Source organism: Rattus rattus, chromosome 10 (assembly GCF_011064425.1).
Source record: "Rattus rattus isolate New Zealand chromosome 10, Rrattus_CSIRO_v1, whole genome shotgun sequence".
Taxonomy (NCBI): Eukaryota; Metazoa; Chordata; class Mammalia; order Rodentia; family Muridae; genus Rattus; species Rattus rattus.
Window position 1 is genome coordinate 7,721,415 of NC_046163.1, and position 12,713 is coordinate 7,734,127.

The 12,713-nt window shown below is 44.5% G+C and overlaps 1 protein-coding gene across 1 annotated transcript in view; it reads left to right on the forward strand.

The window, feature by feature from the left end:
* The window catches only part of Zranb3 (zinc finger RANBP2-type containing 3), an 84,179-nt gene that overhangs the window by 40,778 nt on the left and 30,688 nt on the right, over nt 1-12,713 (forward strand). Inside the window, exons 7-9 of the mRNA XM_032915547.1 lie at nt 2,814-2,933; nt 6,728-6,907; nt 11,167-11,316. Of these exons, the coding sequence (XP_032771438.1) occupies nt 2,814-2,933; nt 6,728-6,907; nt 11,167-11,316 (450 nt within the window). The remainder of the gene's footprint in view (nt 1-2,813; nt 2,934-6,727; nt 6,908-11,166; nt 11,317-12,713) is intronic.

Sequence of the window (12,713 nt, forward strand, 5' to 3'; positions counted from 1 at the left end):
AAATACGTGATTATTATCAACAATTTCTTGATTATTTTCTTACAGATTTCAGTAATATAGTATTACCACGACATACCGTTTTCTTTTTTATATCAATCTTAAATTTTCCTCTGTTCAATTTATTTGAGTTAATTGAGGATATTCTGTCTTGACAGCCATAATGGGAGTTCCTTCCTGTCCCTGGAGATAGCACAGGAGAGTAGGAAAACCCCAATACAACCTAATGTGGCTAAGAGAAAAGAACAAATCCAGTGAAAGTCACTGCCCCCACATTATCAACCTTAAACTCACAGACCATACACTCCGAGGGAAATTGTCAGGAAGAGTGAGCACAGACACATTCAAGTGCACGACCACATAGCTGGCCAGTTCAGGTAACTAGGCCATGCTCGGTGATCCTCCCTGAATCCTCTGAGATCCACCTCAGTTTCCAGGATTCACATCAGTGATGGCGTCTCCCACTGTCCATTTCAAAGTTTTGCCATCTGTCCTGTGAGTGCTTGGGGATTGCACAGGTATTCAGAGGCAGCCATGTAAAATTTCTGGCAAGCAGTGTGACCTTGTACATGGGAGTGATGCAGCCAGAACAGGTCGTTTCAGAGTCAGGATGAGGTATTAACTGGTGTGTTCCTACGTTCTGGTGTCCTTCAGAGAGGGATTCATGACTTAGCACAGTGTGATGCCACAATGTGTAAGGGTCTTTGTCCTAGATTTTCATGATCTGAGAAAGACTTCAGTAACCTTACAACTAATTTTTAAATCATTGACAAGAAAAAGAGATTCATATTATTCTCCTATTCTGAATGTATTTTGTGTTAAAATTCCTGGATTCTGATCCAGGCGCAGTGGTCCACTTGTTTTCCTCTCAGCCATTCCAGTGGAGGGTTGAAATCTCACCCAGCTTCAGAGTTAAAAATGCAGATATTCACCGAGGGAGGAGAGTTTTGCCCCACCTCTCCCTACTCTAACCATGTGTTTTGTTTAGAAAGATCCTGAGAGGATTTTATAATCTGTAAAGGTACAGAGTCATTGGTCAGGTGATGTGTGCTTTGTGAAGAAAGTAAGTTAGTAATTTTGGGCTAGAGAGCAGACTCTGAGTCAAATGCTTGCTGTGCAAGATTAAGAACCAAGGTGTGGCAGTGCCAGGACTTCTGTCGTGAGATGGGAAGCAGAGACAGGAGGATCCTTGAATGCTCATAGGCTATGAGTTCTAGGCTTCCTGTGCCACAGCAGAAAGACTAGAGACCCTGCCTCAAACAAGGTGGAAGGCAAGGACACCGTCCCTTCAGGCTGCTCTCTGTAGTCCACTTCCAACTTCCACACTGCGGCAAACACTGACCTGCACTCACACATATGAACAGGCACATAGGTTCAAAAAAGAAAACGAAATATTTAATGATACTTGGATAATCTTCTTTTAAAGTAAATGTTCATATTTCCCTTAACTTTCTGGTGGTTTCTTTTTCATAGAGTCTATACTTACTTGAATAAGATGAGTTGGAATTTAGGGCTTAACTTATTTTTATGAGGCTGAGTTAGTTCTTTTTAGCTATTTTCTAACACATGACTCTTCACAGCTTAAATTGTTCTTGAAGACAGCGTCTGTTCAGTTTAACACTTAATGATTCTCCGTTTTGTAAAGGTGTGTGTGGGTGTCTCCTTTCCTCACTTCAGTGGATACAATCGTCTTATGCTTCTTTCAAGTTTGATAATGTGGAAAGAAGACGTCCTGAGTGGCAGATTTAGAACATTACTTCCCAGTTAATACTCGGTTATATTTCATAAATACTGCACCACTCTCTGTACGTCCGATACCAGAGCCAAGTCATCTCCCTTTTCTCGCTCATCTGGCTTTGGTTTTACCCTGCAGTAACTGATCCCGTGACCCTAAAGTTACTCTTATCGACTGCCTACAGGTTATGAATTGACTTGTTAGAATGAAGAAACATTTGCTTAATTAAAAAGTATTTATAGGACTCCTGTTGCATAAAAGCAATTGTTTCTGGCATTGGTGGTTGTCCAAGTTACTTTTCTATTGCTATGTGAAGATACCATGACCAAGGCAACTTATGCAAAAAAAAAAAAAAAAAAAATTATTGGGCTTGTGGTGCCAGAGGGCGATGAGTCTGTGACCATCATAGCATGGAGCATGGCAGCAGGCAGGCATGGTGCTAGAGCAATTGCCAAGAAGTTACATGTCAAGGCAAACACCATGAGGCAAAGAGAGAACTAACTGGGAATGCCATGGGCTTAGGAAACCTCCAAACCCACCCCCAGTGACACATCACTTCCTACATGGCCACACCCCAAGCCTTAAACGGTTCCACCAACCAGGGACCAAGCAGTCAGATATGTGCGTCTGTGCAGACCATTCTTATTCAAACACCACAGTGGTATTGAGGTATATTACATATACAGCCTATCTTGACGTAGGTTAAAAAAGTCAAAAACTGGGGTGGGCAAGAGAGTTGAGCAGGTAAAGGATCTTGTCACCGTCCCTGTTAACTTGAGTTCAGTCTCTGAAACCCACATGATGGCAGGAGAGAAACAACTGATAGTTGTCCTCTAATGTCCATATATACACCATGGCACTTATGCATGTACACACATGTGTGTATGCACACCCACTCAATAATAAAAGTTTTTATTAAGAAGTTGTTATATGTTATTAAGAGTCTTCCTGTATAACATTTGCTGATATACCATTCTACCCAGCTTGCATCTTTATATGACTATAAAAACGAGGTATAGAATAGATAAAGTAAGGCTGCACAGGGCCTGTCTAACTTCGCTGTGTCCCTTGTTGATGCTAGGCTCGCTACATCAGGATAGATGGAAGTGTTCCGTCCTCAGAAAGAATCCATCTGGTCAATCAGTTTCAGAAGGACCCCGATACTCGTGTGGCTATCCTGAGCATTCAGGCTGCTGGCCAGGTAAGAGACTCGAGTCTCTGTTAGATAAGAAAGTGTCATGATGTAACAAAAGGTCCCTTAACTCTTTGTTTTATAAAATTGTCATTTTATATCTTGATGTCTATTATACTACGTATTCTTTCTGCTTAAGGATGCTCGAAAATACAATAGAGGGCAGCCTGTTGTTTTTACTCTTTGAAAATTTCATGTATGTATGGAGCCCACTGCTTACCCACTCTCTTTGGCGTCCCTCACACTTCTCCCTCCCAACTTTGCTTCTTTTTTTTTCTTTTTTTAAATAACCCATTGAGTCTAATCGGTGCTGCCCATGTGCACATGAGTGGAGTCAGCCACCGGGAATGGACCATCCTACCAGTGGCCACCCTAACCGAAGAAGAGTAAGTAACTCAGGTGTCCTCTGACCTCTGTACACACACCCACACGGTTGATTAATGTAGTTTTCTCATGCAGATTCTTCCAGATCTCGCAGTAAGAGTTGCACAGATTCCTTAGGACCACATCTTTTCAGGCAGTATGGTTTGGTTTGTGTGTTTGCTTGCTTGATTCTTGAAATAACGTCTCACTTTGTTATGTCTCTGGCAGACCTGGAGCTTACTTTGGAGGCCAGGCTGGCCTTGGCTCACAGAGATCTGCCTGTCTCTTCCTCTCAGATTGCTAGGATTAAAGGCGTGCCCCACCACATCTGGCTTCTAACAGAATTTTGCTTTTTATTTCTCTGTGACCTCCCTGGCTGCCTTGGAGCTCAGTTAGTAAACCAGGCTGGCAGACCCACCCCCTCTGCCTCCTAAACACCGAGGTTAAAGGTTTGCACCACCACACCTGGCCTCCAAGCAAGGAGCTAGGAGGGCAACTCACATTCCCCCCTCAAATGACCAAGACAGTTTATAAAGTAGAAGAGTGTGAGTGTGAGTGTGTGTGTGTGTGTGTGTGTGTGTGTGTGTGTGTGTGTGTGTGTGTGTGTGTGTGGAGGGGCATTTAATTTGGAACTTATGGTTCCAGAGGGTTAGAACCCAAGACCATGATGGCAGGGAGCAAGCAAGCAGGCACGGTACTGTAGCAGCAGCTGGAAGCTTACATCTTGACCCACAACCACCAGACCGAGATCTTAAGTGGGAACCGCATGGCTTTTTCAAGCACCAGTGACTCCATTCTACGTCAAACTATCACGGCCAGGTTGCCACCGACAGTCGGGTGTCATGTTGAAAAGGTCTGAGAAGGGTAGATGTTTTATAAATTAGGGCAGTTGTAGTCAAACTATGTAAAAAGGGACCCTTTTGGGCTTCAGCCTCATCCTAAAATATTTAGATGTGAATGTCTAAGCCAGGCCATTTAACATTGAGGCAGGGGAATGATTGCACCGGAGCATACATACGTCCATGGTTTGTATCAAGATCGGTTTTTACCCAGCAAGTTGAGGCCTAGAAAATGCTGTATGTAGAGAAACTATGAGGATGAAACAGCTTAGGGACCCACTAGGAGCTGTCTCTTCACCTCCTTAATGTTGGATTAAAGGATCTAAAATCTGACCTATGTGTTGGTTAGAATATTCCAGCCATAGACAACACTACCAAGAACCTAAAATTAGAAATGGAGTAAATGTTTCTGTCAAGAGACAGGATAAGTAAGATGAAACCAGGAAAGCTTAAAACATGATTAAAAGTAAATGACATCTTGAAATTAAGACTTTCAGGACACTCATATTTTATTCAAGGTTGTGTTCCTGAAGCTCTTACATAAATCAACACTTGTGTATGTGAAGACTGACCCTCATTAGGACAAAGGAAACATCTCCTATTATAGATTGACCATTCCTTAGAATGATAGTGATCTTGAGCATGGTCATATATACACGTGCATGCCTATGTGTATGTGTGTGCACGTACATGCATGTGGAGGCCAAATGTGAGTCTCAGGGGTCGAGAATTGTAACTCAGGAATCATCTACCTGTGTTTGTTTGTTTGTTCATTTGTTTGGAGGGTTTTAAGAGAGTCTCTATGTAGCTCTCTCTGTCCTGGAACTCACTATGTAGACCAGGCTGGCCTTGTACTCACAGACTTCTGCCTGCCTCTGCTCCCTGAGTGCTGGGATTAAAGGTGTGCATCACTATGGTAAGGTCTCTTACTGAGACCTGAGGCCCATCAGTTAGCTAGACTGTCAGGCAGTGGGTCCCAGGAATCTGCCCATCTCCACCTCCTAAGTGCTAGGATTATAAGTGCACTCCACCACACTCAGCTTTTTCTGTGGGTTCAGAGAGAAGAACTCAGGTCCTCACATTTGCACGGCAGCACTTTCCTGACTGATCTGTCTTCCTGGCCCTGGTCGGATGCTTTTTACAAGGTTAGCAGTATCCCTCTGATAATATGACTTATTTTTTCAGTATTACTTCTAGTATGGCTCTGGAGTCCTAAACCCAAGTTTAATATTGTGTTTAGTTCTACCCTGGTTTTTATTGCTTCTAGCCTGTTTTGTGAAGTGGCTAGTTTTCAAGGAATTTGTTGCCCTTCTTAATGAATGATCATGTGATTTTGTTATAACACAAACTACTTTAAGTTAAAGTAAAACTGATAGCATAACACTCTCAAAAGTGCCCTCCTCACAGAAGCTGCAGTGCCTGTGAACACCATGGATTAAACTACATTTCTAAAGCAAGGCGGACTTTTCCTCCACTGCTCACACAGTGACTTTTTGTGCCCACAGTTATGCGTACTTCAAAAGCTCACCCAGCCCACAATCCTAGAGGGGATGCATCTTGACACACTCTCATCCGAGCAGCTTGCTGTATTTCACGTATTGGTTATAAAACAAGGCTTTTCTGCCCCAGTATTTCACGGTCACACAAAAGCCAGGCGTGCAGAGAATGCAGCAGATGCATGGCAGACAGACAGAGACACTAGACTTCAGTGGCTTGGAGTAATAGCCTGGGAGGTTGAATGGGAGGACACTGCCTCTCTCACCTTCCAGCAAGTGGTTTGAATTAAATGAAGAACTTGTCACTGCTTGATGCCTGGTTGCCATGGATACCAAGTTTTACAAATTATATTCTCTTCTACAATGTTAGGTTTTCTAGCAATAAAGCGAGTAACTCTTCATCAGAGGATAAAGTGGTTTTGTTTTTATATACAGTACCCATCAACCTGCCTGTTGAAATGTCCTTCTGATATGGTTTCCTATAGTTCACTTGAGTATCTTGAAATACGTAATTTTCATTTGTTGGTCATGAGTTAAATCTTTCTAATTTGTCTTAAGATGCGTGACTTACTTTAAAAAAAATGTTTTTTTTACTGTACTAGTTTCATCTCTGTTGCTGTGATAAAAACGCTTTTTATCCAGCAACAGATTTACAGGAGCGATTTAGAAAAAGAAAGGATTTATTTAAGAAAGGATTTATTTCAGATTACAAGTTATGATCCCATCATTGTGGAAAGTCAGTCCAGAAACTCAAGCAGGACGTGAAGCAGAAACACTTCACTGCCTGGTCACTCATGCTCAGCTAGCTTTCATACAGAGCCCAGAACCACCTGCCTAGGGAATGAAGCTGCCCACGGTAGGCTGAGCGCTCTTGTATCAATCAACAATCAAGATGATCCCCCACAGACCAGGCCGGCCTGAGCCAGTTGTCCACTCCCTTCTCAGATGACTCTAAGCTATCAAGTTGACAGTTAAAGCCGACTAGAACACTTATCTTCGCTCCGTCTAACGTGTCCAGGAGGGATTTCTCACGTGGGAGTCTCATGCTACGTGTGCACGTCTCACACTCAACTTATTTGTGTCTCATTCACTTTGTTTTGCTTAGGGTTTAACGTTTACCGCCGCGAGTCACGTTGTCTTTGCTGAGTTGTTCTGGGACCCTGGACATATCAAACAGGCTGAAGACCGTGCTCACCGAATTGGGCAGTGCAGTTCTGTGAATATTCACTACCTGATTGCAAACGGAACTCTGGACAGCCTCATGTGGGCGATGCTGAATCGAAAGGTAGTGCTTGAGTTTTAACCCCATCTTTATTATAGCCTGTGTGTGCACTCATCAATTAGTAGGCTGAGTTTTGATGAGGGCAAGCAAAGGACACCTAAGTATGCCACGTAACATAGAGGAGATTAAGATCATAGGGCACTTAGTACTTCACTTCCTGCCATGCCCTGCCATTCCAAGGCACCAGTTTCCAAGCATTTTTCCCCAAGCCCTTTTTCTTTTTTTTTTTAATGAAGATTTATTTATAACTTCGTGTGTGCATGTCCACTCGGGGGTTTGTACAGTGAGTGTAGGTGTCCATGAAGGCCAGCCAAAGGCATTAGGTCCCTGGAGCTGGAGTTACAGGGACAGTGGGTCCACGGAACCAACCTTGGGTCTTCTGCAAGAACTAACTCCCAAACCATCTCTAGCTACCATGGAAGCCCTTTTTCTGTTCCTTTTGTATTCTTCCTACTTTCCTCATGTGCTGACTGAACTCTGCCTCGCACGAGGCTCATACACGCTTCCCAAGGGTTTTCACAGCCACTCCCACTGCTTCTGAAGCAAGACTAAGATCACTGGAACCTAACTTTGGAAGCACTGAACCTTTCCCAGAACGATTCTTGCATGTTCAGCAACGTTAACACAGCCTGTCCCCTCTCCTCAGAGGTCTCTTTTCCCAGCACTGAAGGATGCTTATAGACAAGGCCTGACTAAGAGCAGGATTCCTTAGTCACTGGGGATGCTATAACTAATACTATGCCACGGTGGTGCATGTAAATGGAATCGTGTTCCTCCCGGTTCTGGAGGATGCGAGGTGACATCGCGGAGCCAGCAGGACTTCTTGTTGGATCCTCATGCTCTCCTTTTGTAAGGGCAGTGATCTCATTTGTGAGGTATTGTGCTGGCTAGGTTTGTGTCATCTTGACACAAGTTAGTAATCAGAGAGAGGGAGCCACGATTGCAAAAGTGCTTCCATAAGACCTGCTGCAGGCAGGCCGTAGGGCATTTTCTTATTTTGTTATTGACGTGGGAAGGCCCGGCCTATGGTGGGTGGTACCATTTCTAGGGTGGTGGTCCTGAGTTCTATAAGAAAGCAGGCTGAGCAAGCTATGATGAGCAAGCCAATAAGCAGCACCCTCCATGGCCTCTGCATCAGCTCCTGACTCTAGGTTCTGCCCTGTTTGAGTTTCTGTCCTGGCTTCCTTTGATAATGGAATAATCCTTTCCTCCCAAAGTCACATTAGTCGTGACTGTACCATAACTAATAGTCTCCTCCTGATACCGTCACATCCGTTGTTAGAGTTTCCGTATATGGAGTTTGGAGAGTCATACATTTTTAGTCTGTAAACTTTTATTCCATCTTGTCCTAGTTTCATTTCTGTTGGCCTGATTTTTTTTTTTTTTTAAGAAAAAGACAACTTAAGGGAGAAAGGGCTTATTCAGCTCATAAATAACTCGAGGTTACAGTCAGTCACTGAGGGGAGCAAGGCAGGAGCATGAAACAGCAGTCCAGTCATACCCACAGTCAAGGACAGAGAGAAATGAACGCACGCTTACTGTCGAGCCCCGGTTTTTTCACTTTTATCACATTCGGAGCCCAGCCATGAATAGTGCCACCCACTTAGAATACAAGCCTCACACACATGCCCACGGCAACCTGATCGAGGCAGTCCCCGACCCAGGTAATTCTAAGTTGTGTCAAGTTGTAAAGCCAACCGTTATCTGTCCACATAAAATTCATGAGCTTCTATGCACAAACTGTACTCACGCACTCTACCAAACTTTAATATCTGATCTAAATATTACCTAAATCAGATATGGCTAAGACTCATCTGGAGGTGAAGTTCCTCTCCAGTTGTGACTCAGAGGAGCCAACTACATTACATGCTTCCAAACTACAACTGGGGAGACGTCTCATTCACACTCCCAGGGAAAGAAAAAGGAAAGGAGGAAGGACTAGCTCATCCCAGACAATTCTTAAGCCTCACAGGGCAAGTTGAGCAAGGTATCAAAGCCTACTATTAATCCTCGTTGGCCCTATACTGTACTGCACGCCACATAGATCCACCGGGATGGAAATGTCCGCCTGTCTCCGCTAGGCACTGGCCATACAGGTGCAGTGGCTCTGCCCGCCTCGGCTTTCAGGCTCTGTCAGGGTGGAGAGAGATCACAGCTACAGAGCTGCAGTAGGCGCCCCACGCCCTGCAGCTCCCACGTGAAAACCACTCGAAAGCAGGTGTGTCACAACGCCCCGCCACCCTGCCAGTGCCTGTGTCCCGAGTGGCACTTGGTGATCCCTGAACTGCCCTTGTCCCCCCCCCCCCCTCTCTCTCCTTGTTTTGTATTCTGGCCAAGTCATGCTGTGCTCCAGTTCCATGCAGCTCAAGAAGGCTGACAGGCCGCCCTCACTCTGCCATCTTGTCTGAGATTGTTTCCCCCCCAGCTCGCACTGTTTCTACTGCTGCACTCCCGTCTGCTGCTCACTCTGTTTAAGTTAGGGATGAGTTTGCAGTTCACGTCAGTGCTGACTGTTACATCGTATCCACGTGGATACACCCCAGTGTTGTCTTCAAAACATTTCTTCTCATCAGCTCAGTCTTGATGAGCTAAGAATTTCCCAAAATTTAAATTGTTCCTTTTTGCCTCACAGTTCCGTCTGTATTTCTCTCTTCCCGCTTGTACCACACATGGTCAGAAGGAGCCATGCTGCTCCTGCAGCAAATCCTCAGAAGTCACAGCAAGATACAGTTTCATTGCCTGCAAACTCATCCAGAAATAACTAGAACATTGCCCATGCGGTTAAGTCCTTGGCTTTTGAACAAAGTGACCTTTCCTCCAGTTTCCAATAGCATGCTCTACACTTTCATCTGAATCGTCACTTGGATGAGTGGCCTTTGTAGTCTCTGTCCCAGCAGCATTCTGTTCAGGATCATGTGGCCGTTCTTTAAGAAGAGAGAGATGCTCTCTGCTGTGCTCCTTGTTGCCTTGAATTACCTTTAGAGTTCCATTCGGGGGATCACCCAGCGTGCACACTAAAGCTTCCAGCCTCTGCCTATTGCCTACTTTGTAAACCTCCCACACCTCCAGCCCCATTTCTAAGAAATGTGAGCTGCTGCCACAAAATACCATAGGAATAGGTAGCAATGCATCCTGTCACCAGTCCCGTGGAAGTGGACCCCACCTTCATGACTTAATCACTTCCCAAAGATGCTGCTTCCTAACATCACACAAAGAGTAAAGATTTCCACATGGGCCGGGGGCTCAGATAAGCACTCTTTTGCAGTGAGTTCTGAGCAGTTATTATAAATACATACATATTGACCAATCCTGTTTATGGAAAATTCTTAAGTATATAAACATTAAAATAAAGATTTCATGAGGAAAGTGAATGTCCTATAATATTTCCATTAAATCTCCCCTAAACGTTTGGTAATTACATTGTAATTTTGATTTTGGGGTTTTCTTTTTAACTTTTCATCGATTCATTGTAACCTACCTCCAAAAGAAAACAAAAACCAAAAATACAAAACAGAGTATGAAAACGCATCTCATCATGGAAGCTGTAGTATGTCACAGTGTGTCCCACTGTGTACCCTTTGTCCACACTTCTTTACTTGCAAATGTTGCCATGAGTCATTGGTCTGGTCCAGGGTCTCTGGCTTCTGCTACAGTATCAGTACTGACTCCTCAGCAGGACTCCTCTCAGATATCCTGTTGTTGCCCTGTGTCATGGAGCTCCTGAAGCTTTGGGTCTGCAAGACCAGCCCTTTCCCATGCTCCAGCAGTTCACAGATGAGGTAGTTTTGGGGGTTTAGCAACTCAGAGTCCTGGATCTGGGCTTGGGTGGTAGCTGACTTGGTCGGCTCTCCAGTTCTCCTGCACCCACATCCACACCCACCAAGGTAAGCTCTGTGGCACTGCCCTGCTAGCTCACGCAATGCTGTAGCCAGCAAGGAGCATGGTCAGTTCTCTGGCTCTCGTGCCCTTGGGGCCAGCTCACCTGTGCCTTCACCGTGGGCCAGCTCTTCTGTGTTGCTAGGCAAGGTGCAAGGCCTGCTCTCCTGAATTCTGCAGCCGCTGAGGGTCAGGGCTGCATCAGATGGCCATTCAAGAAACAAAATTGTAATTTTGAATAACCGTACTACCAAAGCATGATCTGTAGAAGTTGTAATGTTTTCTCCGTGGGTAACTTTAAGACCTCAGTTTAAAGTCAAGGTACTGATGAACACGTGCCAGCTGTGGCATGACTGAGGCAAGTGCTTCGTGTTTCTGTCTCACAGGCGCAGGTCACAGGGAGCACACTGAACGGCAGAAAGGAGAAACTCCAGGCTACAGAAGACGACAAAGAAAAGTGGGGTTTTCTGCAGTTTGCTGAAGCATGGACCCCAAGCGACAGTTTTGAAGAGCTCAAGGACCCTGTGTTTACTCACGTAAGAGAATGTGACTCTCTCTCTCTCTCTCTCTCTCTCTCTCTCTCTCTCTCTCTCTCTCTCTCTCTCTCTCGGTGTGTGTGTGTGTGTGTGTGTGTCTGTGTGTGTGTGTGTGTGTGTGTGTGTGATCAACAACAAGTGATACATCTTCCTCTGTTGCTCTGCACAGAATCCAGCAGTGACCCTGTAGCTTGCCATTCTGGGTTCCCCAAGGCCAGCAAGCCAGGGTCCGAGTGTCTCATCCACTGGGGTTATTGGCTGTGACCACCATACCCAGCTTTTACCTGGGTCCTGGGCACCCAGGCCCGAGTTCTTGTGTTTTCACAGCAAATATTTTGCACACTGAGTCATCTCTGTAGACCCTTTCCCTCTGTTATTAATACCTGGAAAATGTACTTTATCATGTGTCGTTTAAAGCAGGAATCCTCTGTTATTTATGCCCTTGAAAGGTAATTTACTTAAAGCTAGAAAAACTTGAAGAAGCAAAATTTAGCTTTGCTACTGGACCAGTTTATATTTTCCAACAGTTTCAAACTTAAGGCTTAGCTATCTTGAAAAACAACCTGAATAGAATCTAACCTTCAGAAGATAATACTGGAGAAAATATTTTTATGACCTTGGCGGTAGGGAAGGATAAAGAGTTGCCTCAATACACAAGTAATAAAGGACAAGATTGATGCTGACTGCAGAAAAATGAAAATCTTCCACTTTTCACTGAGGGAGCTGAGCCATAAAATTCCAGCCAGCTGAGCTATATAGCAAAACCCCGTGTCAAAAACAAAACCAACCAAAACTTATTAATAATACAAGGCCAGTCATACTGATGACTGTGCTTGTGTTGTGTGGTGAGCATAGCTGCTTTCCAAAAAATGGTGGCAAATTACCCATTATAAACACTTTTGGAGCATATGATCTTCCCGTTCCCACATCTCCCCAGTGGTTTTAGCTTTCATCAGTGACTTCTGCCTGAGTCAGTTCAGAATGATGGGTTTGATCTAGTTCTATCATTATATGTTTATTAGCTACATTTTTGGAAAGAACCCTTATTTGTGTGTGCCTATGTTCATGTGCGTGCATGCATGCCTCTGTGTGTGTGTGTGTGTGTGTGTGTGTGTGTGTGTGTGTGCATGTGTGTGTGTGCATGAGTGTGTGGTAAAAGGTGCCTATCTGTAGGTACACATGTAGGTGAAGGCCAGAAGAGACTATCAAGTGTTCTGCTCTTTCACGCATACCCTTACTCCTAAGACAGTCTCCTCACAGAACCTTGAACTAGATTGACAGCCAGCAATGCCAATGATCCTCCTGTCTCCACACACATGTACAGGTTACCGTATTTGGAAATGGTTATTTGACGTTTGAACTGAGGTCCTCACATTCCTTGCCCAACACTAACTCTA